The sequence below is a fragment of the Rhopalosiphum maidis genome, chromosome 2, assembly GCF_003676215.2.
Source record: "Rhopalosiphum maidis isolate BTI-1 chromosome 2, ASM367621v3, whole genome shotgun sequence".
Taxonomy (NCBI): Eukaryota; Metazoa; Arthropoda; class Insecta; order Hemiptera; family Aphididae; genus Rhopalosiphum; species Rhopalosiphum maidis.
The window spans coordinates 6,902,256-6,918,246 of NC_040878.1; the positions used below are offsets into that span (position 1 = coordinate 6,902,256).

At 26.5% G+C, this 15,991-nt stretch overlaps 4 protein-coding genes across 8 annotated transcripts; 1 reads left to right on the forward strand and 3 right to left on the reverse strand.

Annotated features, from left to right (window-relative positions):
- Window positions 1–1,511: 1,511 nt before the first annotated feature.
- Window positions 1,512–2,912, reverse strand: LOC113555261. The gene has a single exon (XM_026959666.1). It carries the CDS (start codon window positions 2,910–2,912, stop codon window positions 1,512–1,514), a length of 1,401 nt encoding a protein of 466 aa, XP_026815467.1.
- A 2,350-nt stretch (window positions 2,913–5,262) lies between these two features.
- Window positions 5,263–9,154, reverse strand: LOC113552739 (clathrin light chain). Of its 5 annotated transcripts, XM_026955616.1 has the most exons (8): window positions 8,903–9,145; window positions 8,516–8,672; window positions 8,326–8,388; window positions 7,447–7,491; window positions 6,365–6,463; window positions 5,778–5,889; window positions 5,679–5,690; window positions 5,265–5,561 (listed from the first exon to the last, which is right to left on the reverse strand). In XM_026955616.1, the coding sequence occupies exons 2-8, from the start codon at window positions 8,661–8,663 to the stop codon at window positions 5,372–5,374; spliced, it is 669 nt and encodes a 222-aa protein (XP_026811417.1). In that variant the 5' UTR covers window positions 8,664–8,672; window positions 8,903–9,145; the 3' UTR covers window positions 5,265–5,371. The 5 variants fall into 5 exon arrangements, with proteins under 5 accessions (XP_026811420.1, XP_026811419.1, XP_026811422.1 ...); XM_026955619.1 differs by lacking the exons at window positions 7,447–7,491; window positions 8,326–8,388 and adding an exon at window positions 6,558–6,587 and having other exon boundaries at window positions 5,263–5,561; window positions 8,903–9,154; XM_026955618.1 differs by lacking the exon at window positions 8,326–8,388 and having other exon boundaries at window positions 5,263–5,561; window positions 8,903–9,152.
- Window positions 9,155–10,101: 947 nt separating this feature from the next.
- LOC113551916 (tuftelin-interacting protein 11) lies at window positions 10,102–14,229 on the reverse strand. The gene is made up of 12 exons (XM_026954492.1): window positions 14,121–14,229; window positions 13,357–13,576; window positions 13,136–13,289; window positions 12,970–13,063; window positions 12,707–12,905; window positions 12,356–12,545; window positions 12,060–12,275; window positions 11,746–11,996; window positions 11,210–11,406; window positions 10,910–11,131; window positions 10,551–10,843; window positions 10,102–10,453 (listed from the first exon to the last, which is right to left on the reverse strand). Exons 1-12 carry the CDS (start codon window positions 14,227–14,229, stop codon window positions 10,202–10,204), a joined length of 2,397 nt encoding a protein of 798 aa, XP_026810293.1. The 3' UTR covers window positions 10,102–10,201.
- Window positions 14,230–14,721: 492 nt separating this feature from the next.
- On the forward strand, window positions 14,722–15,615 carry LOC113554398 (mitochondrial import receptor subunit TOM7 homolog). Its single transcript, XM_026958224.2, has 3 exons — window positions 14,722–14,939; window positions 15,304–15,352; window positions 15,450–15,615. Exons 1-3 carry the CDS (start codon window positions 14,837–14,839, stop codon window positions 15,463–15,465), a joined length of 168 nt encoding a protein of 55 aa, XP_026814025.1. The 5' UTR covers window positions 14,722–14,836; the 3' UTR covers window positions 15,466–15,615.
- The last annotated feature ends 376 nt before the right edge of the window (window positions 15,616–15,991 follow it).

Below are 15,991 nucleotides of genomic sequence, written 5' to 3' on the forward strand. Positions count from 1 at the left end.
GTTAGGTTAATTTTAATTAAGTTAATTAACTCGTTACTTTTTTTTCAAATTAATTTTTACTTAATAAGTTACTTTCTTTTTTAAGATTAATGTGTTAACTTCAAGTTAATTTTATTCAAAAGTATCTAAATTAAATAATTTTCGTCTAAAAAATAATTAAAAATTTTAGGATTTATTTTAGAAAATAAGGTTTATTTGATAGCTAGTTGGTATTTTGATTTTAAATTTCCCTGGTAATTTTCTTGAGCATAAAGAAAAACTATCTAATAAACAATATTTTGTGTCAAGAATTTTTATTTTTGCAAATTAGAAAATGTTGACTTTAAACTAAGTGAAGTTACTTTTTTTTTAAAATTAACTTTTAACTTAACGAGTTAACGAAAAAAATATGAGAAAATTTTAACTAAATTTAACTTTATTATTTTTAAGATAACTTAACGATTTAAAAAAAAATCGATAACTGGACCCAGCCATGCAAAAATTAGCCATATCGGGGACAAATTAATATACGGTTGGTGGCTCCACCTACCAAGAGGTAATATTCACCCGTGTCCCATAGAGATAGAGTACTCTATGATGCATCACCGTATCCACCTTGTGTTACACGAGATAGTGTTCAAACCATATAAAGATATATAAATATGTTCAAACACGAACAGCTCTGTTGGCGGGATATTTGAAAATAAATACATTTATTATTTTTTATTATCATTTTAAAAAATGTATTTTATCACAAGCCTATAGATAATTGAATTTTATTAATTTAACCAAACAACAATCACAGAAAGTTATAACACATTTTATTATTTTTACATACAATTTTAATTAATTTTTTTTTTTTAAAGTACAGTGATTCTTTTATCATGAACCACTCATTATTTCGAAAAGTATTCATGTTTTTGAAAATATTTTTTTATATTGTTTCAAGTTGTTAAAAAAAATCATCGTTTTTTCTAAAAAATTATATTTTTAAATATTTTTTATCATTAATTTTTTTTAAGTTTTTTCCTTTTTTGAATGACAACATAGTTTTAATTTTATATTTCAAAGCAAAATAATTTTTTGAGTATTTTGATACATAAAAATCGAATTTAGAGCGAGTAGTTAATGAGTTATACGTATTTAAAGTTTTGACAAGCGGAGTGGAGTGGTACGGGGTTATCCCGCAAAATGTTTGTCCACTACTCTGCTTGTCTTTTATATAAATATAAAATTAAAACTATGTTGTCATTCAAAAAAGGAAAAAACTTAAAAAAAATTAAGGATAAAAAATATAATTTTTTAGAAAAAACGATGATTTTTTTTAACAACTTGAAACAATATAAAAAAATATTTTCAAAAACATGAATACTTTTCGAAATAATGAGTGGTTCATGATAAAATAACCACCCTGTATATATAAAATTATTTAAGTAAATAATTATTAATTATACAACGTTAAATTTAGATAGGTAATTTAGTGTAATCAAATTAAAAACCGAGTTAAAAACTTATCATAACTGTCTTCGTCTTCATTCACTATCTGAAACATCGGAATAATCATCATCTTCCGGCATTATTGTTGAAATAACAGATTCCATTTGACTTTCTCTAATTAATTCTTTTTCTAAGTCTTCTTTTTGCATTTTCTCCGCATGTTCAACACAACTCTTCCAATGTTGCACAGTAACATTGTCAATAGCTTCATGGGTTAATCTTTCTACGTCAGTAATATCAAAAGTTCTGTTCATATATGCTATTTCGGTCTTTATTCTGCCAAAAATCATCTCCATAGGGTTGTATTGATAATGATAATATGGAGGAAGACGAACCACTTCATGACCCGCATTGCGAGCCGCAACGTCTAGTTGGTACACTCGTCTATTTTTTTTATTTATTCTAACTTTTTCAAAAAGCTCCGCTTTGGCTTCTAATGATGAATATGAAATATTTTTATCATTCAACCAGTCTTGAATAACTTGTTTTTTTGAGTTAATTGTTGGTGCTTTATGTGATTCCATAGAATGGTAACTTGCGTTATCCATTACTATAACACTCGGTTCGTCTAATAAATTTATCATGTTCATAAACCATTCTCTGAAAATTTCATCGTTCATTCCTGTGTAGTCACCCGAGGAAGCGCTTTTAGTACTTTTAAATAATAATTTACATTGTGGTATAAAACCTGTTTTAGCCGAACCGATATGAAGAAGAATAAGTGTAACGTCTTCCTCTGTTGGTATTTTTAACCCTCCATCAACATTACTGTATTGCCATGAATAATTTGTCGGCGAGTGGTACTGATTGAGCCAAGTCTCATCCAAATAAAAAATTGGTTTATTAGGAGTTTTACTTCTGACGTCTCTCATTTTTCTAAGAAATTCCAATCTGTTTACAACTATTTTGCCCTTTTCGGTTAAAAACTTCCGCCCGTCTTCGCATTTCCTAAATCGAAAGCCTAAATTATAAATAAGACGTTCAACTGACCTCACCGAACCATTATAATTAATTCTTTCGATTAATTTTTTCTGAACTTTTTTAGCTGTCGGATAATCAGATCTGTCGTAAAATTCTAAAATTGCACGACGAACAATATCCTGATTAAAATCGTCCATGTAAGATTTTGGTTTTTTCGAAGATTTTTCTACAAATTTTTTTCGTGGCGATAAAATTTTACCATTTTTTTTGTATTCTTTCAATACATTTTGTACAGTTTTTAGTGATACACCACATGCTTCTGCCGTCAAAGTTTTGGTTTTGTTAAAATTAACTTGTTCATAACGGCAGTTTGATAAAAAGTTATAAACATTTTGAATAATTTTTTTAGTTTCTCGAGTGTTATCGGATGTTTTTACCTTCTTCTCAGCCGGCGTAACTGGAAGACCAGCTGTACTTGTCGACGGCATTCCACTGTCATACAAATAACGATTCATCTTAGCAAAAGCAAATCACCAAACTAGTCAACGTTTATTGATTATTTAAAAATAACACACACACACACACAATAACGTAATACGAACACAAACAATTTATATGATGAGACACACAAAGCGCAGAGCAACGTAAACAGTGACTGTACACTACAATAGTATAGACAGTATAGTATACTTAGCACGCTACACACTACAATAGCATAAACAGTACAGTATATTATAGTACACTACACACTACACACTACACACTAGACAGTACTACTACTACTACTACAGCAGTACAGTACCAATCGAGTACTCACTACTTGCGTAAGCGTAACATCTCACGAAAACGGGAATGTGCCGGGTGATCACAGCGCGCCATGTGATAATTTCCCCAAGCGATTTAAAGGCATTTTGTTGGATATAATATATATATCCACCTTGGTTCCGTACTCTGCAAATGTGGGTATTGATCAATGATATGGGTACACTCAGAACCGGGGGGTTGCTCTGATTGGTTCAATTTGAATTCCCGCTATTTATTATAAATATAACTATAATTTAATATAATTTAATATAATACATTACATAAATCGAATTACATTATAATATTATAAATCATACCTTTGTTAATTTTTTTTATATATAATATTATTTTAAAAGTGAAACTTGTGTTATGGTAAAAATATATAATTAATACAAAATTGTGATAATAAATAGCGGGAATTCAAATTGGGCCAATCAGAGCAACCCCCGATTCTAAATGTATCCATATTTGCAAAATACGGATTTGGGTTTGTGATGTTAGTATGTTACTTATTTATAAATTATAACGTAATTTGGAAATGAGACTTTAATATCCTAAGCTATTAGCTTGTCAATATTTAATTTATAATTTTATTTTACAATTTGGTTTTTTCTAATTAAATATTAAGTAAATAAATCCCACACAATTCAGTCTATAAAAAAGGTCTTTTAATAGTGATGTACTGATGTCTTATGATGTCTTAGCAGCTTAATAGTATAGATGATAGTGTGAAAAAATTATTTGTTAAAAGTTCTCATGTGTGCAAGTAATCCGGAAGTATGTCCGAACCTTTACAAATTTATTCAAGTTGCAATAACCTTGTTATACATTTATGTAACAAAAAATTTGTTATTCATTGATTTTATATTTTAAAGAAAAGTATTCAATGTCGTTTACAATATACTGGACAAAAAAGATTGTTTATTAAAAATCAGATTCACTAGGTATTTTTTTAATTTAGTAATTTATAATTTTAATTGAAAAAAAATTAATGTATGTCTAGTATGTACACAGATATGTATAATAACATATCTGTTATTATACTTATCTGTGGGTATGTATAACTGTTAGGGGGTGTGGGGCGAAGATACCTACGAGGTCACTTTAGGATAAAACATTATAGCACTCTCTAGTTTAAGACTGAATGTGCGCATATGCTCATACTGTAGTAGATAACATAAAAATATAGGTTATACTACTATAGCCACTATAGGTACCTTCTACTTATTCAATAGTATAATCACAGAATATAATTGTAATACAATATAGCAGCGTTTCCTAAACTTTTTCTCTGCCAGACACCTGATGAACCTTTTGATAAACGGAATAGATATTGCCGCAATAGCTGATATTTCATCTTCTGAAGCATTATCTCCAACCTTTGTTAAAATTTCTCAAGGAACATATTAATATATCTTTGGTTCTATTTAACAATTTTTCAGCTAACAAACCAATTACTCTTAAGACATCTATACTAGAAATTAATATAACAAAACTATTTTAACCATTTTTACTAACCCAACCATAGTCTCTTAAACTTAAAAAAATCGCCTTAACCTATTATTCATTTAGTACACTAAGTGAAGAGTCAAACTTAACGCATTCTAATACCATCTGCACAGTACACTTACGACTTACAGCCTACTAAGGTGTTTCTTCTTTTACAGTTCTAATCATCTCCATAATTCAATGAAGGGTAGCTTCTCTTATAGCTAACTTCTCTCAACCTACCCTGTCAACTCATACACATATTACAGAAAAAAAAATTATCAATAGAATGTATATATCCTATAAATATATATATATATAAGTTAATTATAAATTACACAAATATATTATAATAAATTGAACTTCACATATTTACAAATTATAATAATATAAGAGAACCAGATAACTAATAAATGAAAACCTAGTATGTATAAATATTTGATATTTATTGCAATAGGTTATGATATATTACAAGTAACTGAATTTTATGATTAATACTTTATAAATAACAAATAAATAATACAATATAATGAGCATAAACATGCAACAAAAGTTATTATATATCTATTATTTCTGAATTTAATATTATATTTACTATGTAGCAATGTTATAAAATAAAAAAACTCAATAGAATAAATATTTTACTGTATAGGAATGACAGAAAGGAAATTATAATTACAAATTATTTTGCGGGTGAAACAGATTTTTTCAACGGAGTCTGTTTAAGTTGAAGAATGATAGATCTCATACGTGTTACATCTTTACTAGCACGACTGGATTTTGGGTTAAAATCACACAGTTTTGAGATGCGGTCCCATTCAGTGCCTGGCTCAATTTCATCCGATTCAGCAACAAATTGTTTCTCTGCATTTCTAGATAAAAATAAGAGAACCAATGATATTATAAACAATAAAAAAAAAAAATAGTCATTACATTTTCTAATTTAAAATAGTCATCATCAATCTATTAGGCTTGATTTTATTACTCACATTGCAGATTCTCTATTCCGATGAAGCATTTAAGGAAAATATATTTATGATAAAATATAGTTTAAACATAATAGTATTTAAAATATTTGTTTATATTACCTATTAACATCTTTAGTTTTTGCGATTTGTTCCTTGTGAATCTTGTACCATTCTTCCAATTCATTTTTAGCGACCAATCGTAATTCTTCTTTCTTTTTTTCTTCATCAGCATCTAATCATATATATTCAGAAAATAAATTAAGTAAAAAAATCACAGAACTCTTAAAAGAACATCGCACTCGCGTGGTGTTGTCTCTGTTTTACACACATAACACATAGTACATTTTTGTTCACCAGTTTCATTACCATTTATTAGAGTGAATTTACATATCATCAAACTTTTAGGTAAGAATATTATCTGTGTTCTCTCGTTGGTTTTTTTGATATTTTAATTTTCAAGTGAAGTATGAGCATTTTCAAATATTTAATATTTTCCATACTCACAACTCACCTAAAAATTAAAATGTCGTAAAAAACCGACGAGAGAACACAGATAATGTTCTTAGCTAAAAGTTTGATAATAGGTTAATTCACTTGAATATTAAAACTAAAAGCACACTATTAAAATTGGTGAACAAAAATTTACTATGTCGTATATGTGTAAGACGGAGACAACACACACGAGCGAGACATCCTCATTATAATACCTTTTTCTTCTAATCGAGTTTTTTGTTCTTCTCGCCATTTCTTAATTTTTTCTGGTTCTTCTCTTTCAATTTTTGGAGCAATAATCGGTGATGATGTATCTAAAAAAAAAAAGTAGTTAAGTCATACAAATTATTAAAGTGTTTTATATTTTTAATATTTATTATCATATCCTAAAAATAATAATTTACTCACAAATTTTTTTAGGTGAAACCAATTTTTTTACTGCACAGACATGTACAAAATATACAAAAACTATTTTTTAGATTCTGATAGGAGTGATGCATGTTATTGATTTTAAATTGATGTATTTTTTTGGTTTTGTGTGAAGACACTTTTTCTAGTAAAAAATGTGATCTAATTTGTACTATGATGGGCCACAAGTAAAACATTTAGATTGTCTCCATTCAGAATCGTTTTTTTGTACATGATGATAGGGATATCATTAAATTTAAATTTATTATATCCATTACAGTGAGAAAGTATACTCAATATATAATGTATAGCAGAGCAATCATCTACATGTTAACTTTTTTTAATTTAACTATTAAAATGTTTTTGGATAATAAATATATGATCAAAAATAATAAGAAGTCTTTAAGAAATTAACTAAAAAGTCACAAGAAAATGTTATTAAAAATATGAATTTATGTACCAAAATTGACTAAACATGCTTAACCGTAATAACTATATTTCAAAAAAGAATTAATTGTTATTTGTTAATAAAAAGTAAACTGATAATTAAAAATAAGAAGACTTTGAATTTATCTACTTTAAATTAACTTATATTAACTAAAAAAAATTTACTATTGCAACAGTTTTATAAAATAAATCTCTAATATATTCTCAACATAAATTGTTTCCAATTAATTTTTGATTTATTTATTTTTAATAAGATTGAAGCTACTCAGTAATGTTTTATTTTAAATTACAAAATTATATAAATATATTCATTAAAATAATAGGCTTTCTTAAAACCAAATTGTAAATATTCAAAATAATAATCTTAACTTAATGCAATAAACCAAAAATAAATTTTTATCTAAAGATTAAGTGTATGGTACATTTGCAGATTTTTACTTACCATCATCACTATTTGTAGCAGTAAAACCATTTGTTAATCCATTTTCTAGGTCAAAGGAAAAAAAAACAAAACAATAATAAAACAACACTTGCAAATAATATAGAAAGAAAAGCATTACAGAAATTGGCGTAACTAGATTTCTACTTAAATAAGACTTTAGGGTTTTATTAAATCAAAATAAATGATAATTTAGAAACATGGTATTCTAATAACCTAAAGCTACCTAGTTTTGTCAACAATTTTATGAATAAAAATAAATTACTATTAGGTATATATTCCTAATTTTTTATTTTTATTTAATTAAGAAATGTTCCAATAAGTAAAATATGTTCTATACTTATTATTTTAAATATTAACAAAAAATTCAAAGATTTGAATAGCAAGAAGTTAAGAACCAATTACAGTAAAACCTCGGTAAAACAGAAATACCCCTGGTAATACGAAAAAATTTCATGGTCTTAAGTGATTCCATTTTATCAAGATTATACTGTATTAATATTAAACTATTTATGTTTTACTACTATTCAAAAATGATATTATTTTGTATTATTAAATAATAAATTAATAAAAACCAATTATCTAAATCAAAATAATAAATATATTTTTTTTTAGGTTTTTATGTTATTAATCCTTTAAATGATTAAATACGACTTAAAATATGTTATATAATTTTATGAGATAATAGTCACATTAAAGCAGACAATTAGTTTTAAGTGTTTTATTTTTTTATATTATAATTAAATTTCATAAAAACAAAGAAACCTACTACAACCTTTGAAATGCCAATAATTGAATGGTTTAAATAAATAATATTGAAGACAATATTTGTTTAAACTTTGATATGTTTTGTTTGAATGAATTTTAAATCTGACAACTCACCATTCACAGAGTTAGTTAACTGGTTGTCTGCACTATCAATTATTTCAAAACTGCTTCCTGAACCTAATAGTACATACAATTCATAGCATGCAGAAAAAATATGTATAAAATTAAGATATGAATAAAAAGCTTCACAAAGCAGGCAAGTGATGACTATTATATTCTGCTAGTCGAGATTATTAGTGATTACCGTTTGATAATGTTTGGGTGACGCCGATCGGTACATTGGGTGTGTTGAGATCGTCTTCTAAACCAGCCAATTGAGTCTGTTCGCGAGCTAAAAACTCTGCGGCTGGATCGACATCGCTGTCATCGAAATTGTCACCAAAGTTATCCATCACTTTTAACTGTTCGAAAAAAAATAATATTAGTTAGGTAGGTAATAGCCTTATAACAATAAATGGTCGATACAAAAATGATATAAGGGCCGAACAGACTGAACTGTAATAATATTTAGAGATAAGATAACGAATAACGACGACAAATGAATCGAAATAAAATTGCCAATAAAGGCGTATTTCGATATTGAATTCCCCTGCGACTCGACGATGACGTGTAAAAATAGTTGCAGACTTACGATTAGATACTGTCCTTCGATTGAAATATTAGCCTTGAAAGACCGTTTGAAGTCGGTTCGTATGAAGTTTTTTTAACAAACAACAGGAAAAATAAAATTGAAAACGGGTTAAACGACCGTAAGGACGGAACTTACAGAGTACTAAATACTACTGATTAAATTGAACGCGAGTGTCGGGTGGCACAGGGGCACTGTCAGCCAAGAGCACTGGGTAGTGGGCAGGAGTGCAGCACAAATCTACACGATTAGAGCGATTACAGTGATTAGACAAGTAGCTGATAATTGATATTACCAAAAAATATGAAATGATATGGATTACTACCAAATGCTAAATTACCCAAACTTTTTTTATCCTAATTATTAATAATCTCAATATCATTTATCTCGAAAAATATATTTTTTCATGTCTTCTTAAAAGTCTCAATAAACATTGTTTTAATGTTGGCAAATTGTTGGGATAAAATCATTATAAATTATGATGCGCTGTAATTATTATACAGTGATTTATGGGGACAATATTGTTATTTTTCAGAAACTAACGTTGGTAAATGTTTATATTTTGGTCAATTTCTAATTGAGTTATAATATCATTTGATATTGGAAGAAAACGTATTTTCGGAATAAATTACATCGGGAGTTTTAGTTATTGGGACAACTATTATTTAGAAACAAACGTATTTGTGAAAGAAAAATTAGATAACACTCTTAGCGCTAAAGGTTTCTTAAATTTGGCCGCGGAAATAGGATTCAAAATACCTAAATCTATACCTACTTCCAAATAGTATTTAAATATATTAACGCGCAAACATTTTTTGTAATGTATAAGTGAAATTGACAATTGTCAAAATGTACTTTTTGAAAAACATTACGCTATATTAAGGTGATTCACTAAGCATCCCTTTTTTCTTTAATAATGCAGTTATTCGAAATTTAATTTTTGGAATTTGCAAGTAAAGTCAGGTGCTTATTGCAATAAGCTGGTTTTAAACAGATTTCATGATGTAACCAAGTTTGGTTTTAATCAGTTCAATTTCAGACAACTAGTGTTGTTAATTTCAGGATATTTAAATCATTAATAATTTATTTATGACTAGTTTAAGTAAATCCTAAAAATACTTAGGCCAATATTTACTATAGTAATCTAATAAATATATTTTATATTCATTGATATTAGTAAATATATAAAAATTGAAAACCAATTATAAAAATAGTGCTTATATTTCATATTTTATACTTAACGTTAATTATACATAATATTTCCAATAATTTGTTATAATAAACAATAATATTAATAACATTTTATTCACATAATTCTAACATGGATTGTACAGACATTGGAGCAAAATTTGTTCCATCTTGACTAACAAATAAAACTCCACGGTCGATAAATGCTTGAAGCCTTGCTCCACATCTATATACTTGTTTAGCTTCTCTAAAACGACCAGAAATAGGCATCCATAAAATACCTCGTTCCTCACAACGCTTTTGCACTAATTCTTTAAAGCCATGTGGCATTTGTGATGCAGTACGTACAGCTTCAGCTAAACCACCCTAAAAATATATAAAGTAAGACGTATAAAAATCTTTAACATTATAATCATTATAACAAAACAATTATTTGTCCATTTTATAATTAAAAATTATTTACATGAATTGTTGGTGGTGGAGGTGGTTGTGGCATAGAAGGTCCTCCAACTGCTCGGCTCATTATATCCAAAGCTGAATGAAATCTCCCTTTAATGGTTGGGTGTTCAACAATAACAGCAGGCATTAAAGATTTCCATCCCGTATACCAATTACTTATTTGTTCGTGATTGGGGTTCATATTGATCCACATAGTAAGTGTTTTAAGCCACTTAGGAAAGAAGTGTTGGTCTAACAATTCTACCAATGTAGGCAATGGTAATACATCTGACCATGCATTAACCCAATTCCAATTGTCTAAACAAACATTTTTTTTTTAGATTTTAATATATCAATAATAGTTTTTAAACATATAAAAGTTACCCAATTGTTGATGATGTGGGTTGATAACAAAAGCATGCAGAGCTGCTTGTAATTTAGGAACAATATTTTTTATTAGAAAAGCTTCCATGTAGCCTTGTTGAAAAACATTTATCCACGGTTGGAGCATCAGCTTAGCAGAACTGTCAGATGGATGCCAGGCATTTAATGCTACACTTAATTTTTGTCTTAGTGTAGGATAAACAATTGTTTCGAAATGTTTACCTATTTATATTAACAATAAAATAATGATTTTATTTGAAATTATCATTCTAGTATTAATTAATATTGAACTTGACTTACTTAAATATGGCAACCATGGGTGAATCCACAAATGGATTGGTACAAGATCAGTCAATGGATCCCATTGTTCCACTTCAGACTGTATTTGAGGTAAAATCATATTTTCAAGAACTTTAGTTATTATGTCAGTTGGTATTAATTCAGCTGATTGTTCAACAAGTTTCAACATACTGTTATAATCTCGACATTTCCATTGTCTAAATAAAAAATGAATAAATAAAATGATGAAAATACCACACAATATAAATCATAGAAGATAATTTTAGCTATGATTTAACATAGAGATCACCAATTAAAATTTTTAGAGGGCCACTTTAAAAATGCTGAACATTTTTGGGGATTATTAAAGCATAAAATATGTAAAAGTTTGTTAAAATTTATCATGAAAAATAATAATTAAAAAAAAAAAATTCTTTGACTGTGGGCCAGATAAAGTTTGTCTAGCGTGTATGGAGGACTGTTATAATGTGAACCCTGACACAACGACAAACAAATTAAAAAAAAATATTTTATTCTTCTAACTAAATTCTAATCACCCGCAAGCTTTTTGAACTTGAGGTACCCATTCTTGCCAAATTAATGTTTGAAATTCATCACTTGATTGATAACCAACAGCACATGGCTCATTTAAAGTTAATAGTTCTTTCCATTTTTTAAGTTCTTCGAAAGGCATTGTAGGATCTTGTAATGGGTCCCACGTAGATAGCATTTCTTTAATCAATATTTGAGAAATTGATAAAGCTAAAACTGATCCACCATTTAGCCGATAATCTGGGTAGTAATTTTCCTAAACAGTTTAAGACTCAATTAAGCATCATGTTAAAGAAAATATTTTTACTAATTAACTCACTTTCATTTCTGTTAAACGTTTTATAGCTTGACTACTATCTAACATGTTTTTTTTTAATGCATCATTTAAAGATTCCATGACAATTATCATTTTTTCAAGAGATTCAATTGATTTATTTTTTTCATTAATACTTTCTCCTAATCTTTTAGTTTCTTGTTCAATGACAATAAGTCGATCTTCTGAATTACAAAGTTCTTGATTGTTAGTAATTATGTTCTGGAATAAAACCAAAACTAAATGTTTTATTTTTTTATTTTATATCAAAATTAAATAAGTAGGTATAGGTATTTGTATACTTGTTCAGCTATTTCAACTAATAAGTTGAGATTGTGTAATAACTCAGGTAGATCAAAATTTGAGTATTTTTTATCTTTTCGTATTTCCCACTGATCTGTTGGTTTTTTAACACCCGATATAGCATGATATCCAGATAAAATTCTCTGTTCAGGACCAGTCATATCAATTACTTTTACTCTACTTAGTTCACTGAAAAATAAAAATAAATTGTAAAATAATTTTATATAATTTATGATGTATTATGGTTTATTATCAATCAATAAATATAATTAAATTGACTTGATCATAAACATTTTTTTGGTATAAGTATAAACAAATAAAAGATAAATAGTGTATAATAGTAATTATACTTGAATTCTCGTTTTCTTTGCCCTGGTTGTTTACTTTCTTCAATCACTTCTTCAGCTGTTTTATAAATATATTGAGTTTTTTCAGCTTTAAGAGCTTTTCTCCAACCACTAACTACAACTTTATTATCTTTTGATTTATCTGCTGTTTTTTCACTATCTACTTTCATTGGTTTTGTTTTAGACTCAGGACCATATGCACCTAAAATAAGATGAATAATTTTTAACATAAATTACATATATATTAATTTATAATAATCTATTACCAATCGCTCCTCTTCCTTTTCTTAAATTTGCTTCAATTGGAGCCAGAATACCTTGAAGTTTTTTTCCTAAACCATGACCTGGTTGGTAACCCATCTATTAAACATTATTAGTTACATTTTTATTAATTATAATTTATAATATATAAATAAAATATTTATAAATTACTCCGAGCAATAATTTTGCACCAATTCCTTTTGTATGTTTTTCCCAATCTCCTAATCCTTTGTTTATTAGACTTGAATTTACTTGAGATCGTTTCTTTCGTAATCCTGCCAATTCTTGATCAATATCAAAACTAAATGTTGGTTTTTCTTCATCACTGTAATAATATATTAATACAAATATTAAATATACAGGAAATTAAATTTAAGTTTCATCTTTCAAACCTAGACGCAGAGATATTATCTTCCAAATTATATGTTTCATTGCCTTTTTTTTCTTCAGTTTTAACTTCTTTTTTTTCTTTGCCAGCCTGCTGTACTCCTCCAGCCACAAATGAAACGGGAGCAGTATAGTTTTGTTTATATTTCTTATCTTTTTTTCTACGGCCCCCAAAACCTGAAGGTTCATCGTCACTATCATTACCTTCTTCATCAGCCCAAATTCCTAAATTATAAATATATTACATTAATACAAAAATAATTTTCATGGACTTATATGATAACCATATAATATGTAAGCTACTATAATTGAAAAATTTAATTTTTTATTCTTAAAAATATTATATCTGGTGAGTGATATAATATTGGAAACAAGGTAAAAAGTATACATAATATATTGCATATTATCTTAAACATTACTGAAATGAACAAATGTTTATTCATAATTAATAAAAAATTAGTAAACCTATAAAACTCATTTTGTAAACTAAAAAATTAACCATGGACAAAATATTAAAAAAATATATATTTTTTTTAGTAAGAATTTAAGATTTTATAATCTAAATTTAGATTGCAATGAAAATGATTAATTGATAAATAGTACACAACCTTGTATGGTAATTTATGTATAAAATGAATTACATAGTTAGTGAAATAATATATATTCAACAAATGTAAATTGTATTAAAGAAATATTTATAGCCATTACTTCACTATACACCATATATTTATTTAACTTATTAATATAGATAATTAATTGAATATAATACCGTAAATAGCTTGATTTTTTGTCAGTCGTCTTTGGGGTCTGTTCATATTAAATTCATTGTCCAAATCAAAATCAGTGATTTCAAATTTTTCCATTTCATCGTCAGACATTTTTAGAAATTTTTAGAATAACTTCTTACTTTTTAGCTTAAATTGAATAAACAACAATTACTATTGCTATTTCGAGTTGTATTAATTTACAATATTGAATATAATTTTATATTTAATAATTTGAATTTAGTCTTAAACTTCTTGTTTTCGCCGTTTTCTCATAGTAAATATTACTAAATTTGTATATAATCAATTGTTTATCATTCATGCGTTGGTAGATTATTTTAATCTATGGTCTGTAGTTTTATCACATTAACCATAGTTGAAATATTATAGATATTCTTAAAAATATTAATAATTAATAATAATTATGGATTACCATAGATAATAATAATAATAATAATAATAAGTATTTGAATAATTATTATATTTTATAATATTAAAATAATATTTTATAGATAATTTTATCATAATCTATAATCGCGATTTGTGGTTAAACTATTACCTCAAATTTAACCTAACTTTTATCTCTTATCTACTATCAACATTTTACAATTTACATTGGTGCTTAATGCTTATAATTTTACAAATTACACATTTATACAATATACAGCATCGTATTCATTTTTAAGTCCAAAAATCCAAAAAAAGTTCAAAATAAACGAAAATGGGATTATTAAAACCAGGAATAAAATCTCGAATGGAGTCAGTCACCGAGTTTGTCAAAACTTCTTACCATGTCGCCTTTATTCCATTTGTTATATATATGGGTATGTTGTTTTTATAGTACATTAGTACAAATCATTAAATGATGAACTATTCAATTATTGTAAATTGTTATGATGATTCATTAAATTTTATATTTTTCCTTATGGCTATATTGTTTGATAGAAAAAAAATTGAATTTAATATAAAGGTTAAAAACATAATGAATTTCATAAAAAACTGTAACAAACTAAGTTTATGTATAGATGAATAACTTATGGCCATTCTTAAATATTAATGTATTACTATGTTTTCATTAATACAATATGTTTGTTATTGTTACTCTTACATTTACAAATTGTAGAAATGCAGAAGTAAATACATGTTATTGAAATAAATATTAAGTTTACTTATTTTGATTTTTTAAAGGTTTCAAAAAAGGACCAGAGGTTGGTGGCCCAGCATTTGGACTTTTAAGGTAGTATTTTAGTTTGTATTTTATTTTATTGATACAAAAAATATCATGTTTTTATGTTAACTTACATTAATGGTTTAAATAAATTATTAATTTTTAGCCTCCTGTGGCAGTAATTGAGAAAAAATTCTTCAAATCCGTCAAGACACATTTATGTATAATTTTAGAAGAACAATGGTTTATACATTATTTGTGTTTTATATAAACTAGTTAAATGTCATGCTGCCTTTACCTTAATGTTCTGAAATAAATTTGTTAAAATGTGATTAGTGTATTATTTATTAAGTGTTTGTTTTATTAATTGTAATATTTTTATCCTATTTAATTAATTGTCTACATACTACAATATTATTCATTAATAGGGTATAGATTTTGAGATAGTATACATAATAAAAAAGGACTTTTGCTGTGAAAAAAGACATATTTGATTTAAAATAAAACAATGAAAATGTCTCTTATTTTTTTTTAAATTTTATTGTTCCCAACAGTTATTTAAAACAAATTTTACTTGACGGTGAATTGTTGTATAATATTTTTATTAAAAATAGGAAGGTTCTATAGATTAATAATATTATTGGTATTTTGATTAATGATTTATAAACTAGCAGTGACAATTTTTTTATTTGTACATCCATCAGTGAT